Raw genomic sequence first — 17,720 nt, 5'->3', positions numbered from 1 at the left:
GATAGAGTTATCTTCACTTGGTTGTGATGCTAAGATGCCCAAATATGGATGTAGGTGCAGGAAGCCGCTCTTCCTAAAATCCAAGTGCTCCCATTCATGATTCAACATGATAATATCTTGTTTAAATTAATCTAATTTGGAAGACTTCACAATGTGCAAAGTTCAACGAATTTTTAATATTTGCATTTTTTGTTTTTGCAAATTCAATTAAATTTTTTGCAATGAAAAAATATATATAAGAAATTGGTAGGGTGTTTGTTACCATCTAGAACTTAGCTTGATTATTCAGTAATTATTGATGGCTAAGCTGCAGGTACTGCCATTCTCATAGCTTTTACCTGCTCTCCGCATGGTACGCCTTTGCTTGTAGTTGTCCGTGTGGATTATCCCTGCTAAGTATATACCTAGTCTTCAACAATAATTTGATTTGAAGGAGGTTAAAATTGTTTTCAGGTCATAGATAAGGCCCTGCATGATAACTTTGAAACTTTTCTCCTTAAAAATGATATTTATACTGTCTTGGATTTTTTTTCTTCCCATTTTACAGTCGCTTTGGCATCACCGAAGGGGCAGTAGAACCATTCGAATATTGGGTTTATATTGGTTACTTGTTGGAAGCCTTGTTTAGCTGTGAACTTTTGATTCCCTGATTTTTCTAATCTCTATTGATCTAATGTTTTAGGACTGCATCTGCTTGAACCCTTGCCCATCTGGTGCACCTCAGTTACTAACTTGGACGCTACGATTCTAAATTGATGGATTTGAATATGTTATCTTATTAAACACACTATCATCTAATAGACCAATCATAAGTTGTTTTGGCATTGATTGTGTATTAAGAACACTGGTACATAACGATGGGTCTGGAACAGCAGAATTGGTCACCCAGATGTTGCGTTTGATTGCCCTTATCTTTGGGTTCCTTTACTATGTTGTTTCTTTAATCACGTTTAGTAGATAATTTGTTACATGTTTGTTGTGGCAACTGTGAACTTAACCTCCTGAGGGTATACTCTGTATATGGTTCGGTGATGTGGTGCCTCTTTTGATGTATTTAGACAAGAAGCCATCATGCATTTCATCTTTATTTGTAAATGATTGTGCATAAGTATCCAGATGTTGTGCCAGTCCTCTTTTACTGTTGCAGAGAGATAATTGGTTGCCCATTTCTCCCATTCTACTATTATGCATTGGTCTGTTAATGTCAATTTTTTTTAATGCTTTAGTGGTGCCAATTATTGGAAAATTATGAATTTTAGCTTTGTGGTATTCATATTGCATCAGAAAGTTAGGCTTCTTTAACTTAAAGTTTTCTTAAAGTTGTTGGACTGCGAGTGTCAATGTTAGTATGCTGCAATGGGTGGTGGTCTCTTTGTAGTGGTGCAATCATAATGGGTGGCTTTTGTAGCCTGTGTAGGCTTGCTCTGCACTTTCTTTATGAGATCTTATGTACTTATTATTAGGTCTTGACTGTTAATTGTGGCTTAACCCTTCCTATTTGCCGTTTAGGAGGACTACAATTTTATCTTTCTTTCAGCATTAAAAGCAGGGTGGGAGTTCTTTCTGAGGAGCTGGCGGGATAAGGCAACCCTATGCATATGGTATGATGGGAAAAAGATTTAAGCATTTAGCAGGTGGCCCTATAGAAATTCATGTACCCAATTGCTCTTGGTGTGTCTGGGACATGAAGGAGCCAACTAAAATTATACTTGGCTTGTTGCATGTCAGGGTGTCACTGAAGTACTGTGATGCTCTTTGCCTGCATAGATTTTCTGGTTTAGATTGGGTGCAGTGCCTGATTGTACTATATACATTTCACATCATGATTTTTTTTTTTTTGCTTATTAGATTGCAATTTTCGTTTGTCTTGAGATTTGGGTGCCCTATTCGTGTTATGAAATACATTTGTAGTCTCATGTACTGTTAAGTTAATGCTAGTTTTATTTTGGGAATGATTATCTCAGACTTAGTAACTTTGGCTACTTGTGTTCCGCTAGGTATAATGTGTTTTGTTAGTTGTGTCTAAAATAGATACTTGGGTCACTATAAAATGATTGGTGTATAATTCTACCTATTGAGAGGTGGTGTTTTAGTTTTTTAATGGTGATTACATTGTGTATGGTGAAAGCACAAATGGTTTTTTCAGGGAGTTTATGTTTTTCTCTTATGTCTAGAAATGTGAACAAAGAGATAATACAAGATTGTGGAAATATGAGTGACGACTATTTATGATGATAGAGGGGGTTCCCGAGCTTGCTGGGGTTTATTTTCATTGTATTAAAAAACAATCCAAAATCCATAATCATTTCTTGCATATATCTATGTGCAAGTGTATATCATAAGAAAATGATTTGATATGTGTTCATAGCACGGTTGTCAGTTTCATAAACATAAACACCATTTCTAAGCTTTATTGATTTTTTTATTTTTGATAAGCAAGCTTTATTGAAGATTTTAGCTGCATTATCACGACTTAAATTATTTTAAGTGTGTTTTCACCTTCATAATGGCTGCCTATTCTCGGAGGTCCAATTAGCATAAAGTTTTCATCCATTGTGCAACTACATTCCATATGCAATGATATTTGTGTCTGAGTTGTCACTTGTTTGGCTTTCGATGACACTCAAAGAATATAGATTTGTACTGTTGCCCACCTTAATATTATTATGGAGACCCAATTTCTCTTCAATTAGGTTAACTCTAAATTTATATTATGGCTTGAAGGAATAAGAAAAATATACAGCAGCCAGGCATCAAACAGAATCCATGAAACATTTTCTTGGGATCAGTCTCAAATTCTTTATGTATGGTTTTGCAAAAACTTGTTTGACCAGGTTTCTGCCGATGTGCTAAGAATGACTTATAATTAGCATTTCACAGCTGGAAATAATTTGAGAAGTAATCATCATCAAGTTTTCACATGGTTGCAAGAAATCCATATAATGGTTTGGAAATCACATTAGATCTTATTGTTGGAATATCTTGCGAGCTCAGGTTCTTGTCCTCAATTACTTGTGTATGACCGACAAGCATGGTTTTGTGCACTGGAGTAGCTAAACATAAAAATCCCTTTGCAGATCTCTTTGAAGTTTGTGCATCTTATGTTTGGTCATGAAACTGCTGCATTAGGATCGCCCCATAAGCAATCATTTTATAAGAAACCGTTGCATTGAGTTCAGTATATTCCACATATATTTGACGGGCAGGTGTTCTTGTTTTTTGCCTGTTCTACGATTGCTGGGTCATGTTATTAGTTTTTTCAGATCTCTGTTGTGCATTGAGTTTGTCTTGACATGTTCATTTGAGCTATGATTTCTGTGTGCAAAGTAAAATTGTACATGATGTCAGTTTTTGTTTGTTGGTTTCCAAGTCTGCATCACTCAGACAATTCATAATGTAGCTTCTTCTCTTTTCTTTTCTTTTTCATTTTTTCTCTTTCCTTTTCTTAGAACTTATCTCATTCTTTCCTCTTTCTTTACCTGGAATCATCCCAATGTAATCTATCTAATGGCATACATTTCTTTCTCAACAAAAATCATCATTTCTCTTTCATTGTTGCCACATTGAGGAGTTTAATCTGTTACTCTGGGGATCCTGACATATTAATATTAGAAATGGGCTTACAAACCTAGTTACACTCATCTTACAAAGATATCATTTTACCTAGATTTTGGATTGTTTGAAATGTTCTAGCAAATGTTTAAATAACATTTTGCCTCCTAGACTGGAAAACTGAAACATGGCAATTAACTTAAAACCGCGGGGTCTGAATAATCATTTAACACATGAAAGAGCAGACATGAAAACTTTTTAACATTCGAAAAGTTCGATATTTTGAATTTGTAAAGATCTAGTTATTTTATGCACAATGTGCCTTGAATGGATGTTTTACTCTGTGCTACTCATATTGGTTTCTCAAAATAACACATCTGTCAACTGGGTTTAATTTCATTTTGCAGCTGAGGAATCTGTTGTGGGCAACATCAAAGCACGATGTGTACCTTATGCAGAAATACTCTCTCATGCATTGGTCATCATTGCTCCGGAGGGGCAAAGAAGTACTCAATGTTGCTGGGTCAGTTGTTCCCACCCTGGTAAGGAGGATATCGTTCATCTCCATTCTGCTTGTTTTGTTTTGTTAATTATCTTTCTTAAAGTAGTTCAGAGAAGTGATTTATTCTGCTTTTTCACAGAGAAGTCCTGGTTCCTTGGCTCAATCACTCTCGAGAGTACAGATCAGTACTATGGCTGTTAAAAACGATTTAATGGTGGCTGGTGGTTTCTGTGGAGAGCTTATTTGTAAGGTAAAGCAACAATGGGAAGGCCAATGATGCCTTTGATGAATTATATCCTTCATTGATATTAGCTTGTATTTTGATTTGTTCTATTTTCTCGGTCAGTATCTTAATCGCCCTGGAGCTGCATTTTGCACAAAAATAACTGGCGATGAGAATGCCATAACCAATGCTGTGGATATCTATCAGAGTTCCAAGTAAACTCCTAATTGCATATTATCATAAATGTTAACAAATTGCTTCCCATAGCACTAATGTCATAATGAAATCTTTCTGCAGTGGTTCAACTAGAGTGATGACTGCAAACAATGATGAACAAGTGAGGGTCTTCGACACCGAGGGCTTTTCCTTGCTTAGTCATTTTTCCTTTTGCTGGTCTGTCAACGTAAGTAGCGTTATACGCCTCACTCAATCTCTTCTGTAAGGAATGGATTTTAACTTTCTCCTGATTCAATCTTGTTATCGTTAGCAGAACACATCTGTTAGCCCAGATGGTAAACTATTCGCCGTTCTTGGGGACTCTGTGGATTGTTTGATTGCCGATGCCCATTCCGGAAAAGTAATTTCCATTTTCAGCCGTTTTTTAACCTGTATTTGTATTCTTACCATGCAAGCATTCTGGTTCTGATATCTGTACTCTTGTAGGTGGTCAGTAGCCTCAAAGGTCATTTGGACTATTCGTTTGCATCGGCATGGCACCCAGACGGCAGAATTCTCGCCACTGGAAACCAGGACAAAACGTGCAGGCTTTGGGACGTGAGAAATCTCTCCAAGTCCTTGTCTGTGTTCAAAGGAAGGATGGGAGCTATAAGGTCCATAAAGTTCACATCAGATGGTCGGTACATGGCAATGTCCGAGCCCGCAGACTTTGTTCACATCTTTGATACACAGTCTGGGTACAGTAAAAGGCAGGAGATTGATCTGTTCGGGGAAATTGCTGGAATATCATTCAGCCCAGACACAGAGGCTCTCTTTGTGGGGGTGGCAGATCGCACCTATGGTAGCGTATTAGAGTTCAACAGGAGGCGTTGTAACCAATATCTGGACTCCCTCATCTAATTGGAGGCCTCAGTTAGGAATTGGAAGCAAATTTATTTTAATTTTGGAAGTCGACCACTATCGATGTGGTGATGAATCTGCACATATTTGTAGGAAAAGATGAAAGCAATGAGGGTTCCCAAATTTTTTAGATAATAGTGTACATTGTGTGAAGGGTAATAGTTCTCTGGTAGGGATGGTGCGGAGTTGGAGTCTGAAAGGTGGAAAAAGTTCTATATGTGAACTTGTCAATGGTTGCTGTTTATAAAGGGGATTGATTGAATTATATTTCGGTTTTCATATATTTCAGTAGTGCTGTTGCTTTGAGTCAAGAGCAGCTGTTTTGGGTGATAATAGTAGTAAAAGTTAAAATATTTGTTAGACCAAAACTTGTGCATCTAATAATATACATCAGAAACCTGTTCTTCTCGATGGGTCCAGCTATTTGTTTGATCTCTGATCTGAAATGTCATAAATGAGTCAGTAAGTTGCCTTGCACCTTGTTAACTATCAATGCACGAAGCAGAGGAGACCTCACTGGATAAATGGCTCAGCCTGAAACCATTTTTTTTTTTTTTTTTTTGCGTGTGGTGGTGTGGTGATAGGTTAGACCCATAAGTTGGTTTTGGAGTGCTTCATGTCAAATAAGGTTCAGGTTGAATTTGGGTGTAAGTGCAAGTTCCGGATGGTTGTTTGTGCTCAATTTCATTCGTGCCAAATTTAAGTGAGAAGCTATTTTTCTTATAATATTTTAGTTAATAGCGTTCCTATTTTCAGATTTGAAATTGTAGATTCTACTAATTAGATTTGAAAATATATTCTAATAATTAGATGGTTAGTCCATTCTTTTAAGATATTCATTCTAAGGACCGATATTTCATTTGTTGTAGTTAAGCATTACATTTGTTACCAACTAGTGTTATTGAAAAGAAAAAGGAGATAAATGGAAGAGTCATGATAATAAGATGACCCCTCATGACATATGCTCCCATCACAAAACCGTAATCATTTGCTTTGGGATACTCAAGAAAAGATCAATGGTTATGTGTATCCCAAGGCAAGTGAATTACTTGCTTTGGGATACTCAAGAAAAGATCAATGGTTATGTGTATCCCAAGGCAAGTGAACTACGAAGATTCTGTGATCAGAGCATGTGCAGAGGGGTGGTGTTAGAAAATCATTACACTGAATAAAAAGAGGAGAAAAATGCTTCGTAGTGAGAGCAAGGATTATAAGGTGGAGATGTATAAGTTCAAAGTTCAAACAATTCAAAAATATTTTCAATAGAAAATGAAATAAATCAATTAAAACTAAAAACTAATCACAGCACCATTAGAAAAGAGAGCTTTGCTGAAACTGGATCAAATGACAAGAACTCCAAGTAGATTATATTTCGAAATTCATAACCACGAAAACTCTCTAAGAGAGGCCCGAACGGATTGACTAGATTTAAAAACGCACTTACCACTCAAAATTCTTAAATTTAATCGATAGTCCTGATCCTTCTATATAAAAATTTCCTTAATCCCTTCGAGTCAATCTGACTAGATGCACATAAACATCTCCATGAACCATATTAAAATACACTTAATTCTGTATTTATAGCCCAAAAAATGGATGGGTCAATGAGCAATCATATGAGTTAAGAGGCAAAGAAGTTGGGGGCATGGTGTCCATTGCACCTGAGATAACTACCAATGGACTTGTTCTACACACACATGACATGACCACCATAGTTGACTTTGTGCTAATTTAATAGTTCATATGCCCATCAATGTGGTCCTTTCTAAAGAGGAGTCTTAGGCAACACGACAGTATATAATTATGATTTGATGCTCTTTTAATGCGTTTGGAACATGGGTTTCCACTTCCACAGATCTTGATTTGACTCGGTCGAGTTTGAATGGAATTGGCAGGGTCCAACCGATCTGATCAGATGAGTTGGACCAACCTAAATTGGTCCAAATCAATTTATTTTTGAGAACTCCAATCAGGCAAGCAGTAAAGTTGGATAAACAGTAAAGTTGGATAATTTTTTGGGTTGTTTGCAAGTGACATCCAATGAGATTTTGTGATTAAATCTATTAATCAAGTTCGGGACAAAAAATCAATTATTTTATAATCTCTAGGATTAAATTTTTTTACCTTCATCTTCCCCAAGATGTCGAAGAGTTTGAACACAATGGATTTTTGGGAGACAAATAAAAGGCTTTTGGCAATAGATTGAAGAGTATGGCATTTAGGTTAAACGTTTTGTTAGCTTGACATATAAGATCACTGTCAAGGGACATGTCATCAAATTTGAAAACACAAGTGTATCTGAAATAGTCAACAATGTGGGAGGGTTTATCAAATTACTCCAAAATGAAATGTAAATTTATAAAAAAACCTCTTTTATTAAGAAACTCTTCCGCCCTACTACCATTCATGGTTTAACTAATATTTATCATTAAATATATCGTCGTGAGGGTATTTTGCATCTTAAAAAAGAAAAAAGAAAAAAAAAAACTATGGTGCTTTTGAAAATAACATAATAAAAAGGATATTTTGTAAATTTAAGAAAACTAACATCTATGTAATTGTGATTTTATCCATTTTGATAAAAATGACATTGATACTAATAAGGTTAAATGTAAATGTGAAAGCATTTTTGGCCTAACAACGAATAATGTGGGACCACAGCCTAACCAACCAAATTATAGTGATTAGGAACCTGTTAACATCGAAGGGTGATAACGTTGATGGCCTCAATAATTGTGGGGATGCTAAAGTCATCAACTTCGAACCCATTCCTCCAATTTTTATATAGATGATTCTACTAACAAGTCAATAAATAAATAAATAAATAAAACGTAATGCCGCAATCAAGTTGGCTAAGTTGCTAGTCACACAGATTACCTTGATTTAAAAATGCATTTGGATGCTCGATCAGAACCATAAGTTGACCAAGAAAATATATCACAGTAAATCAAAATATCGGTACAACAACGACGTCAACAACAAAGTTTTATACTAAAGGTTTGGGACCCTAAGAATCTTATTCCTTTATTCCACTTTGTTCAGAGCCAAATCTTCAATTATAAAATTTCTTTGGAAAATTATGAATGATAAGCCCTAATCAGATCCAAGTAAATAAACTATGAAGAAAAATCCAATGGTGCTTGGATTTTTCAAGAAAAAGAAGGGTTAACATGTTGAGGGGTTATTTTCAATCAAATCAAGATGAATTTTGGGTTAGTGGGGCAATCAAGAGAGTGCCCATTTGATTGAATAATCTAAATAAGAGCACATAATGTTTAATCAAAATAATTGTTACAAGGAAAACTTTCATCAAAGAGGATCATAGTATTTGAAAAAGCATTTTAATGATCATTACACACAAAGATTCCTTTGGCTTTACTATTAGAGTGAAAATATGTTTAGGATCACAGAACAAAAGCCTCTTTATTAGTTGATAATGCCAGGCATGTTCTTTATCTGCTCCACCACATTAAAATGCCTTTTAAGCCACTTTTTATCTCTGGGCCCTCTTTTGGTGCAAATCACAATCACAGGAAATCGGTATAAAGTTAAAAAAACAAAAAACAAAAAACAAAAAAAATTCCAGGGTTCCAGATAATTGTTTTGCTCCTCCACAAATTTTTGTTCATTTTTCACAATTTCTCTTAAGGAATATATATAAAATTTTAACAACAAAATCACAACCATAAACTGTAAAACATTACCAAATTGCACTGTTTTGCAAGTTTACCAAGTGGGATATATTTTTATTATAATACATTCGCATCCATGAACTTATAAAATACATTTTTTTAGAGACGATATAGTACTATCTAGAGGTAACATAATAGATGAACAAGATTTATTCAATTGATCCCCAACCCATGTGATAGCACTTTGTTTATGATGATTGTAAGGGTATGAAATGTACCTCACAACAATCCAAGTCGAGGGGTTTTGCTCAATGGCAATTTTGAACCAATAGGCAGTGAAAGTCCATAGGTTATGAGTTTGATATCCAATATGAGCAATAATTCCTCGAGACCACCTATAAGGATGCGCCCTTACTTACCCAGTGCGTGTGATGTGTGGACATTGTATGGGCCCAGGAGATGAGACCCACATGTCTTGGCATAGTCTCTAACTCTTCCAATCCCACTAGTCGAGCATAAGTTCGGATAACCCCATCATCCAAAAAAAAAAAAAAAAAAATCAGAATCCAAAAGTTTAAACTACAATGGTACAACATATTTTTTGACAATCAAATAAAATATAGACACCACTGGTATATACCAATATGTGCCCATGATGTATAGAAGAGCCTCTAATACTCCACAAAATATCTTAGAAATCACTTATAATTTTTAATAAATACAATACAATACAATACAATAAAAAATATAATATAAATTAAGGTAAAAAATGGTAAATGAACACAATTTAACCCCAATGTAATATTATTAATCTATCAAAATTTCATTTGGATTCTCCAAAGAAGAAGATGGGAGTTATAAGAATCTACCAATTATAAAATAACACGTTAAAACGTAGGTGGTTGATATAGCAAGTGCACATGATAATTATAAATCTTTTTTCTTGTGTATCTCAAAGAAAAAGATCTATATGATTATGTGTATTTGCAACATCAACCACATACAGACAGACCATTTACATTTTAGGAAATTTGTTTATCACGACTCATAAGAAAATTGGAATCCATCGTAATAACGATGATGAGTTAAACTGAAAACCATTAAGAGGGGGAATCGAAAAACAGATACCATAGTATTACAGCCCACGGTTTCACACCTTAATCTAATCGTTAAGGATCTAAAAAGATTCTCTTACAATTTAGAAAAAAAGTAGAAAAATAAGGTTAGACCATAATAAATGACAAATTACCTCGTATTTGTCTAATTGCACGTGAACGTGAAGAATCCACACAAAGTGGTCTGTGGGAATCACGTGACAACTCCGTGTTTAATCGTGATTCCTACTTTCAAAGTTCCAAACACCACACCGTGAGATCCGTGTGACGCTTTGAGACTTGAGAGACCTCATACTGAAACTAAAAGTGGTGGTCCTTAATCCTGGCTTCTCAGGACCACGCTTTAATCCAACGGTCAAAAACTAAGGACGACGGCATTCGTGTGGTGTGCGCATCAGAATCACTCCAACACTACTAATAGGAAAAAACGGCTCTTCGTATTTTGAAAAAGTCATGACTACGTGGCGATTACTCAGCTGTTGTTACTTTGAGTGATGTCCACGTCGAAAACTACGGGAAAGCTCGTCAAAAGACTTGGTGGGTCCCACAGATATAAAAACTGGATCCAGGGGTTCGCTTACTTCTTACGCAAAACTTCCCCCTTTTTTTTTCTTTTCCGCGCATTTTGGGCCCCATCTGCAATTTCTCGTTATTAAACCAATATAATTTCTCGTTTCGTTTCCCCGATAAAATCTGATCTACCTTTGAACGCCAAGAAGAGAGACAAAGTCAAGCAAATATTTATCACCGTTCACCCACCACATTAAGCTGTTAATGGATCGGGTCAGACCGGACATCCAACCCATTCCAATAAGTAGGACTGTTTACCCAATTGGTAGGGATCTAATGCAAAATTCATTAGATTCAGGCCCGATCCAAAACATTTATTTTTGAATCCAACCCTTTAGAACACGTTACTTATCGCCGACAACCTATAGTCCCTTCTTTCCCTACACACTAAGTAATTTCTAAAATAAATACAAGTGGACTCGTGATTCAAACTCAAGACCTTTGCTTCTTTGGAGTTACAATGCAAAAAATAAATAGTACGAAATGCACCTATGTAATGTCATATTTGCTTTAAAGAGTCAATAATTCTAAAAATTGAATCATTAATGATAAGATAAAATAGTTGATTAATCAATGGGAGAGCGATTAGATCATGGTTTACTTTGTTTGGTCCTATCAAATGAGCTTCATCACGTCCATAACAATATAACACGATGATGGTTCATTAACTGAATCAATTTTATTAAAAAAATTTAATTAGATCTGATTGATCTATTGTTCAATTTGATTTATAAAATATCAAATAAAATTGCGTAGGGACTTGACACTTACATATCATGTTGAGTGCACAACAACTTTAAAATATTATCTATTTTTTTCTTCTCTAAAATCTATACAAATTGCACATCATTGTAATAACTCTTTCTCACGCTTTTCACTCTCATCTCGGGCTTAGTCTTATCTCTCTTCTCAATCTTAAAACAAGATATGTATGCATTTTTTAAGAGTCCTAATTTTCTAATTAGAAAATCTTCGTTCAATTAATACTTGATTGATATAACAAAGGCACGAAACCATTGATCTTTTTCTAGGGACACACAATTGCACATCTTTTATGAAGATGTACAATTGTGTATCCCGAGAAAAAAGATATATAATTCATGTCCTTACCATGTCAGCTGAGTATTAACCAAGTGAAATCTTTTTACTTAGAAAATCATTATTCATTTTTTAAACATGCCCTCATTGAAATTGCATTTTTTTGATTGGTGCGCAACCATCCCCAGTTGGGGTGCAAAGGAGACTTTTTAGTTGAGAGTGCAATCAATGCTAGTTGATCCGCAAGTGTTCACTCCCAAACATGAAAAAAAGTGGAAGTCAACAGAAATATCAGGAGAGAGCGATCGATCAATCGAGAAATAATTCATCTGGTCATCCCTCGAAACAAAATAATAATAATAATAAATGATGTGGGTATGCCCCCACTTCCTTCCGCAACTTTTGACCTTTCAACCCGTTTAAAGATCAAGCAGCCTCCAACCGTTTGTAACTTAATAAAACTACTTCTTCAATGTCAGCTTTTCGATATGTCATGCTGACATCATCTTATTTAACTATGACCTCAATCTTTCCAGTTAGTTAACTTAACTCGGGTTAAATTGGATCCAGTGGATCTGGTTAACGTAACGTGGCTAAAAAGGCCTTTATCGAGTTTCCGTTAAATCCAAGGATCCTCATTGCGCCGCAATTGACGAAGCTTTGTCTCACTAATCCACCGAAACCTCCGCCTAATCCAACTCTGGTTAATTTTATTAACAAAGGTTAACTTAGGTTTTCGTTTACCAACTTTTAAAGATATGCCGCATTAATTTGACGGCAAATCACTTGTCCTTTTGTAATATAGAAAACTTTAAATGTTGATCATTAATATCTGTTTCCGGTGTTATCACTTAGGGTTTTGAATTTTAACGACTATTTGCCATTCTTTGTGATCTAACCTATTTATTTGGGAGATTTTTTTTTCTTGGCCAATTCAGATTTCACAAAATTCTAGATGACTAATGACACGACCGTTTATGAGGGTAGTTTTGTAAAATGAGGATCTTAATACACATGGGTTCCTAGGTTTGATTGATTTGAAATTTATAAAATATTTGATTGACTTTTGTAATCAAAATAATTTTCATTTATTTGAAAATTTTCAACTTTCCCTCGTGCAATAAAATCCACAAATAAAAAAAAGAGAAAGCTTACTAGTTACTATGGCTTTTGAAGTCGTAAATATATTATATATATTAAGGGTGTAATTTGGTCCGATTCAAATCGAGAATTGAACTAAATCGATAGTTTTGGAGTGGTTTAATTTGGTTTGGAACAAGTTGCGATTCGATTTTATATTACGAAAATGAAGAAATAATCAATATGGTTATCAAATCAAGTTTGTATAGAATTGAATCAAATCGAGAACTGAACCCCTATGCAATATATATATATATATATATATATATATATATATAATAATTATTATGAATTATTTGAAGAGTAAGGACATAGACTAGTGATTTTTTATCGATAAACTGATGACTTTTTATAAATAGATTAATGATTATTGTATGAAATTTTATGCTTATTATATATTTTTTTTTTCATTAAAAAATATTACTTACAATTCATAGAATATTGACAATCCTTATAATCGAACTGAACCAAACTGACTTTAGTTCATTTTGGATTGATTTGATTTCAATGGAATTTAGTTTGATTTTTATTTTTATTTAGTAGAATCGACCTATGTCGATTTGATTCCAATTTAACTTCAAACCAAACCAAGTTGCACCTCTACTATATACAATCAAGAAGTTAAAATATTCAATTTATAAAAATAATTTATTTTAATTCTAAATATAATAAATATATATTTATTAAAAGATATAATATATATATATATATATCTTTACTATTATAACGAGAGAAAATAGTGGTTCAACACTAAAATTTGAATGACCAAAAATACCCCTTTTACATTTAACCTTAGTGGTAGAAAGTTATTTTCACCAAAAACAAATAAATTACAATGGGTTTACAAGTAAATGAGAAACAAATTTGATAACTTTGGACCTAAAGTGTATGCGTAATCAATCCCAACACATGGCAAAAAGTGGCATGATGAAGGCATTAGTGTCCAATAGCTTAAAGTTTCTTATTTTAAACAAGATAATAAATAAAATTAAAATATTTAATGGTTGAGCTTTGAGGATGAGCGTTAGTGGTTAGTTTAGGATAATATTTGAATGAAATAACACAAAGATGAGAGCAACCTTTACAAGACTCTGGACGCTTCTTTCGTTGAGTTTTTTTTATATTTATTATTTATCATTAAATCTTATTTAATCTAATTTGATCACCTAGAGTCCTTCCACTAAATTTAGTTGATACCATAATCAATCTGGACCGTCTATCCATAAATTTCCAGATCATTTGACCCATGAACTCAAAGGCACCAACTCATAAGTCAACAAGGAAAATCATCGAGCCAATTCATTAACTTTGATGGATATAATATTTTAAAAAAAAAAATTCCAGAACAACATTGCTTTTATTATTTATTATTAAAATATAACAATTTTAAAAAATTATTCAAGATGATCAAAACGATGGACTATGCAACGTTTTCTCTGAGATCGTTGAGGCATTTTAATTTCTTGCTTTTTACGCAAACCATCGAGCTAATTCATCAACTTGACTTAACCGTTTCAAAAATGCAATGAGACAAGTTATGAATACGATCGATATTATATTTTTGAAAAATTATCAAAACAATATTGCTTTTAATATTTATTATTTAAAAGATAATATTTCTTTAAAAATTATTACTCAATTGATTTAAGATGCAAAGATTTGTGAATTTGTTTAGCAATATTAAAAAACGTTTAACTAATGCATCGTTTTAGAGCATTTTTAATATTTTTTTAGAAAGTACTATTATTTTGATAATAAAATTTAAAATCAAATAGTTTTGATAATTTTGTCCAAATATTTTTGTGGAGAAAAAAAAAAGAAAAGTTGATTTTTAGTTAGAGTGGTCTGTAGTAGTTTAATTATACTAGCACTGGAAGTACTGAAATTCAACGAAAACTAAGAGACTAACAACAAGAAAGTCTGACAAGCTGAAAGAGAGTAGAAACACGACACGTATTAGATAACCGGCACCTGTCGTTCTTTACTGCCAGGTGTCCTTCTTTGAAAGACATTTAAAGACGTGTCAACATATAATTGGTTGAACTTAATTGATTGAGGGAATCTTACGTCATGAAGAAAGGTCGAGCACAGAAGAGATTATTATAATTAACTAAAGTGATGTAAATTAAAGAGAAAAAATAGAAGTTAAAGGTGAAATTAACAAAGAGAAAGTAAGGGTAGCAGGTTTATATAAAGAGATTGTGTGACCAAACATTGTAGAAGTATACTAAAGTGAGGTTGAGAGATCTAAAAAAGTGTTTTCGAGAGAAATTTTTTCTCCTTTGTTCTTCAACTGTAATTGATTTTCTTCTTCATCTCCCCCCCCCCCCTCTAACAATCCCGCTTCTCTGTATCCCTTTCTGTCATCATCTGTCTTTCGAGATTGTTTGTGGGTTTGTTTTTTGGATTGTAAAGTTTTGAAAAAAAGCAAACTTGGAATTTTTTTTGGAAGCCAGGTGTTTCAGAATAGAGATTCAGTTTTTCTTTTTATTTTTTTGGAAAAAATTTAGTGGGTTTTTCAGTTTTTGATCTTTTAGTTTAGTTGATCAACTAAGAGGGTTTGTTTTTCTGTCCCTCATAGGTTGATTTTTGGTTTCTTTTAGTTCTTCAAGAAAAGAGGGTATTTTGTTGAAAAACCTCTTTGTAGTTTGTTCCTTGTTTGTAGACAAATTAAACTTTTTTTTTTTTTTTGGGTTGTAAAATTCTGGGTTTTCTCTAAAACTGATTCCTGTTCTTTGGATTTTGTTAAGAAACAGGTTTGGGTTTTTGGAAACTTTTTAATATTAGTTTCTTCTTCTTCTTTCATGGCAACAGTTATAGATATGTGCAGTAGTAGCAGATCTGTTTTTTCAGATCCATTTAGAGGAGAACTCATGCAAGCACTTGAACCTTTTATCAAAGGTGCTTCATCAGACCCTTCTCCCTCTCTTTCTCCTTCTTTCTCTTCTCCTTCTCCTTCTCCTCCTTCCATATCTTCTTCTTCAGAACCCAACCTTTACAACAACCCAAACATGGTTTCTCAAGGGTTCTCAACCAATTACAACCAAATGGGTCTCAATCAATCTGGTTCAATTGGCCTTAATTACCTTACCCATGCTCAAATTCAACAAATTCAAGCTGAAATCTTTCTCCAACAACAGCAACAGCAACAACAACAATTAGCTTCCATGGCTGCAGCTTCTATCCAAAACCAGAATCTAAGACAATGGCATAATCATCACCAGCAAACAACCTTAAAGTTCCTCGCCCCGAAACCAATCCCTATGAAACAAGTGGGTTCTCCTCCGAGACCCACAAAGCTTTACAGAGGGGTTAGACAAAGGCATTGGGGGAAATGGGTTGCGGAGATTCGATTGCCTAAGAATCGTACTCGGCTTTGGCTTGGAACCTTTGATACAGCAGAGGAGGCAGCTTTGGCTTACGATAAGGCCGCTTATAAGCTCCGAGGAGACTTTGCGAGATTAAATTTCCCAAATCTTCGACACCAATGGGCTAATGTCGAAGGGGAATTTGGATCTTGTAAACCACTTAATTCTCCGGTCGATGCAAAGCTTCAAGCGATTTGTCAAAGCTTAGCTAATTCGCAAAAACAGGGGAATTCGGATGCTAAAAAGGGGAAAGTCGATAAGCGATCACAAGCTGTCGTTCCAATGGTGGTACCTAATAATCCGATAGAGCCGAAGAAAATGGTTTTGGAGAATCAGAATCAACCTAAAAGTGAAATTGGGTTTCTTGGTTCGGAGAATTTGAAGGTGGAGACCTCAACGTTGTCACCGTCGTTTTTGGAGAGTGATGATTCTGTAGGGTCTTCTCCTGAATCCGATATTAAGTTTCTAGATTTCACTGAGCCTCCATGGGAAGAATCAGAGAATTTCATGTTGAAGAAGTACCCATCATGGGAGATTGATTGGGAAGCAATCCTTTCTTGATTACTCTGTAACTTTGTTTTTAATTTTTTGGCTTTTCTTTGTGGATTAAGGTTCAGCTACTGCAATGGGCTTTTAACATTTGCATAGCTATTGTTGTTGTTGTTGTGTCTAATTAGGGAGTCAGTAATAGATAGATGGTTTAATTAGGTGTTTTTAAGGTCTGGGTTTTTAGTGGGATCTTAGGGTTCATCTGTTTATATGTATCTCTATCTGGTCTGCTTGTTTTTTTTTTCTTGCTTCACCAGGTAGAATGAATCACTTATGTATGTTGTTGTAATTTGTATTATTTAATCTACTTTACTTTGCATATTAAAGGTTACCCAACTGTTTTGTTTTGGTTTATTGCGAAACGAGCAAAGACATCATATGAGAAACATGAGCATGCGATGATATCTGAAATCTGGGATCTGTTTATGGTGTAGATTTGGATGTTTTGTGGGAAAATTCAAGAATAAAATGGAAGATGTATTTGTGTAAATCTTCATAAAATCTATGTACTTGTTTCTTGGAAAAAAGCTGAGAAGAAGCACTATGATTTGTCTCCTTTCCCTAGTGAAGAAAAGATAGAAGGTAGATCTATGATTTGTCTCCTTTCCCTAGTGAAGAAAAGATAGAAGGTAGATCTAGTGCAAAATATGTGGATCTAAGGAGAATTACTCTTTACATTGAGATCTTACAATATCTAAGAACGTGATGTTGGGTACAATGTTGAGTTTTAACATTTTATTTTGTCGGGTGTTTCATGTTTTGGCATGAAATTGTTGACCAACCAAGACTTTTGAGGGAAGATAACTAGTCCCGAAGTGTGTCTTCTGTTCTTCTCTTAAATCTAAGAAAGATCTTTGGTTAAAACATAAAAGAAGATGGCATTAAAGTTTTAGGATGACAAACAAATACAGGGGAATATCTGAAAAAATATTTTGTTCATACAAAAATCAATTT

General features: G+C 34.3%; 2 protein-coding genes across 2 annotated transcripts; both read left to right on the top strand.

The window, feature by feature from the left end:
• The first annotated feature begins 1,509 nt into the window (after nucleotides 1-1,509).
• On the top strand, nucleotides 1,510-5,765 carry LOC147404014 (putative WD repeat-containing protein C2A9.03). Its single transcript, XM_086439817.1, has 7 exons — nucleotides 1,510-1,601; nucleotides 3,960-4,094; nucleotides 4,194-4,304; nucleotides 4,401-4,492; nucleotides 4,575-4,680; nucleotides 4,768-4,854; nucleotides 4,941-5,765. Exons 1-7 carry the CDS (start codon nucleotides 1,593-1,595, stop codon nucleotides 5,352-5,354), a joined length of 954 nt encoding a protein of 317 aa, XP_086295943.1. The 5' UTR covers nucleotides 1,510-1,592; the 3' UTR covers nucleotides 5,355-5,765.
• A 9,298-nt stretch (nucleotides 5,766-15,063) lies between these two features.
• On the top strand, nucleotides 15,064-17,085 carry LOC147404013 (ethylene-responsive transcription factor RAP2-4). The gene has a single exon (XM_086439815.1). The coding sequence runs from the start codon at nucleotides 15,654-15,656 to the stop codon at nucleotides 16,776-16,778; it is 1,125 nt and encodes a 374-aa protein (XP_086295941.1). The 5' UTR covers nucleotides 15,064-15,653; the 3' UTR covers nucleotides 16,779-17,085.
• The last annotated feature ends 635 nt before the right edge of the window (nucleotides 17,086-17,720 follow it).

The sequence above is a fragment of the Akebia trifoliata genome, chromosome 4 (genome assembly GCF_017979445.1).
Source record: "Akebia trifoliata isolate Shusen 1 chromosome 4, ASM1797944v1, whole genome shotgun sequence".
Lineage (NCBI taxonomy): Eukaryota > Viridiplantae > Streptophyta > Magnoliopsida > Ranunculales > Lardizabalaceae > Akebia > Akebia trifoliata.
The sequence above is the reverse complement of the archived record's forward strand: the minus strand, read 5'-3'. Positions and strand labels throughout refer to the sequence as shown.

Bases quoted from the DNA above. Each gene is read 5' to 3' on its own strand.
- LOC147404014 (XM_086439817.1), top strand. The intron at 4,095-4,193 runs GTAAGGAGGATA...GCTTTTTCACAG, and splicing joins GGTCAGTTGTTCCCACCCTG to AGAAGTCCTGGTTCCTTGGC. The intron at 4,305-4,400 runs GTAAAGCAACAA...TTTCTCGGTCAG, and splicing joins GTGGAGAGCTTATTTGTAAG to TATCTTAATCGCCCTGGAGC.
- LOC147404013 (XM_086439815.1), top strand. From the start codon at position 15,654: ATGGCAACAGTTATAGATATGTGCAGTAGTAGCAGATCTGTTTTTTCA.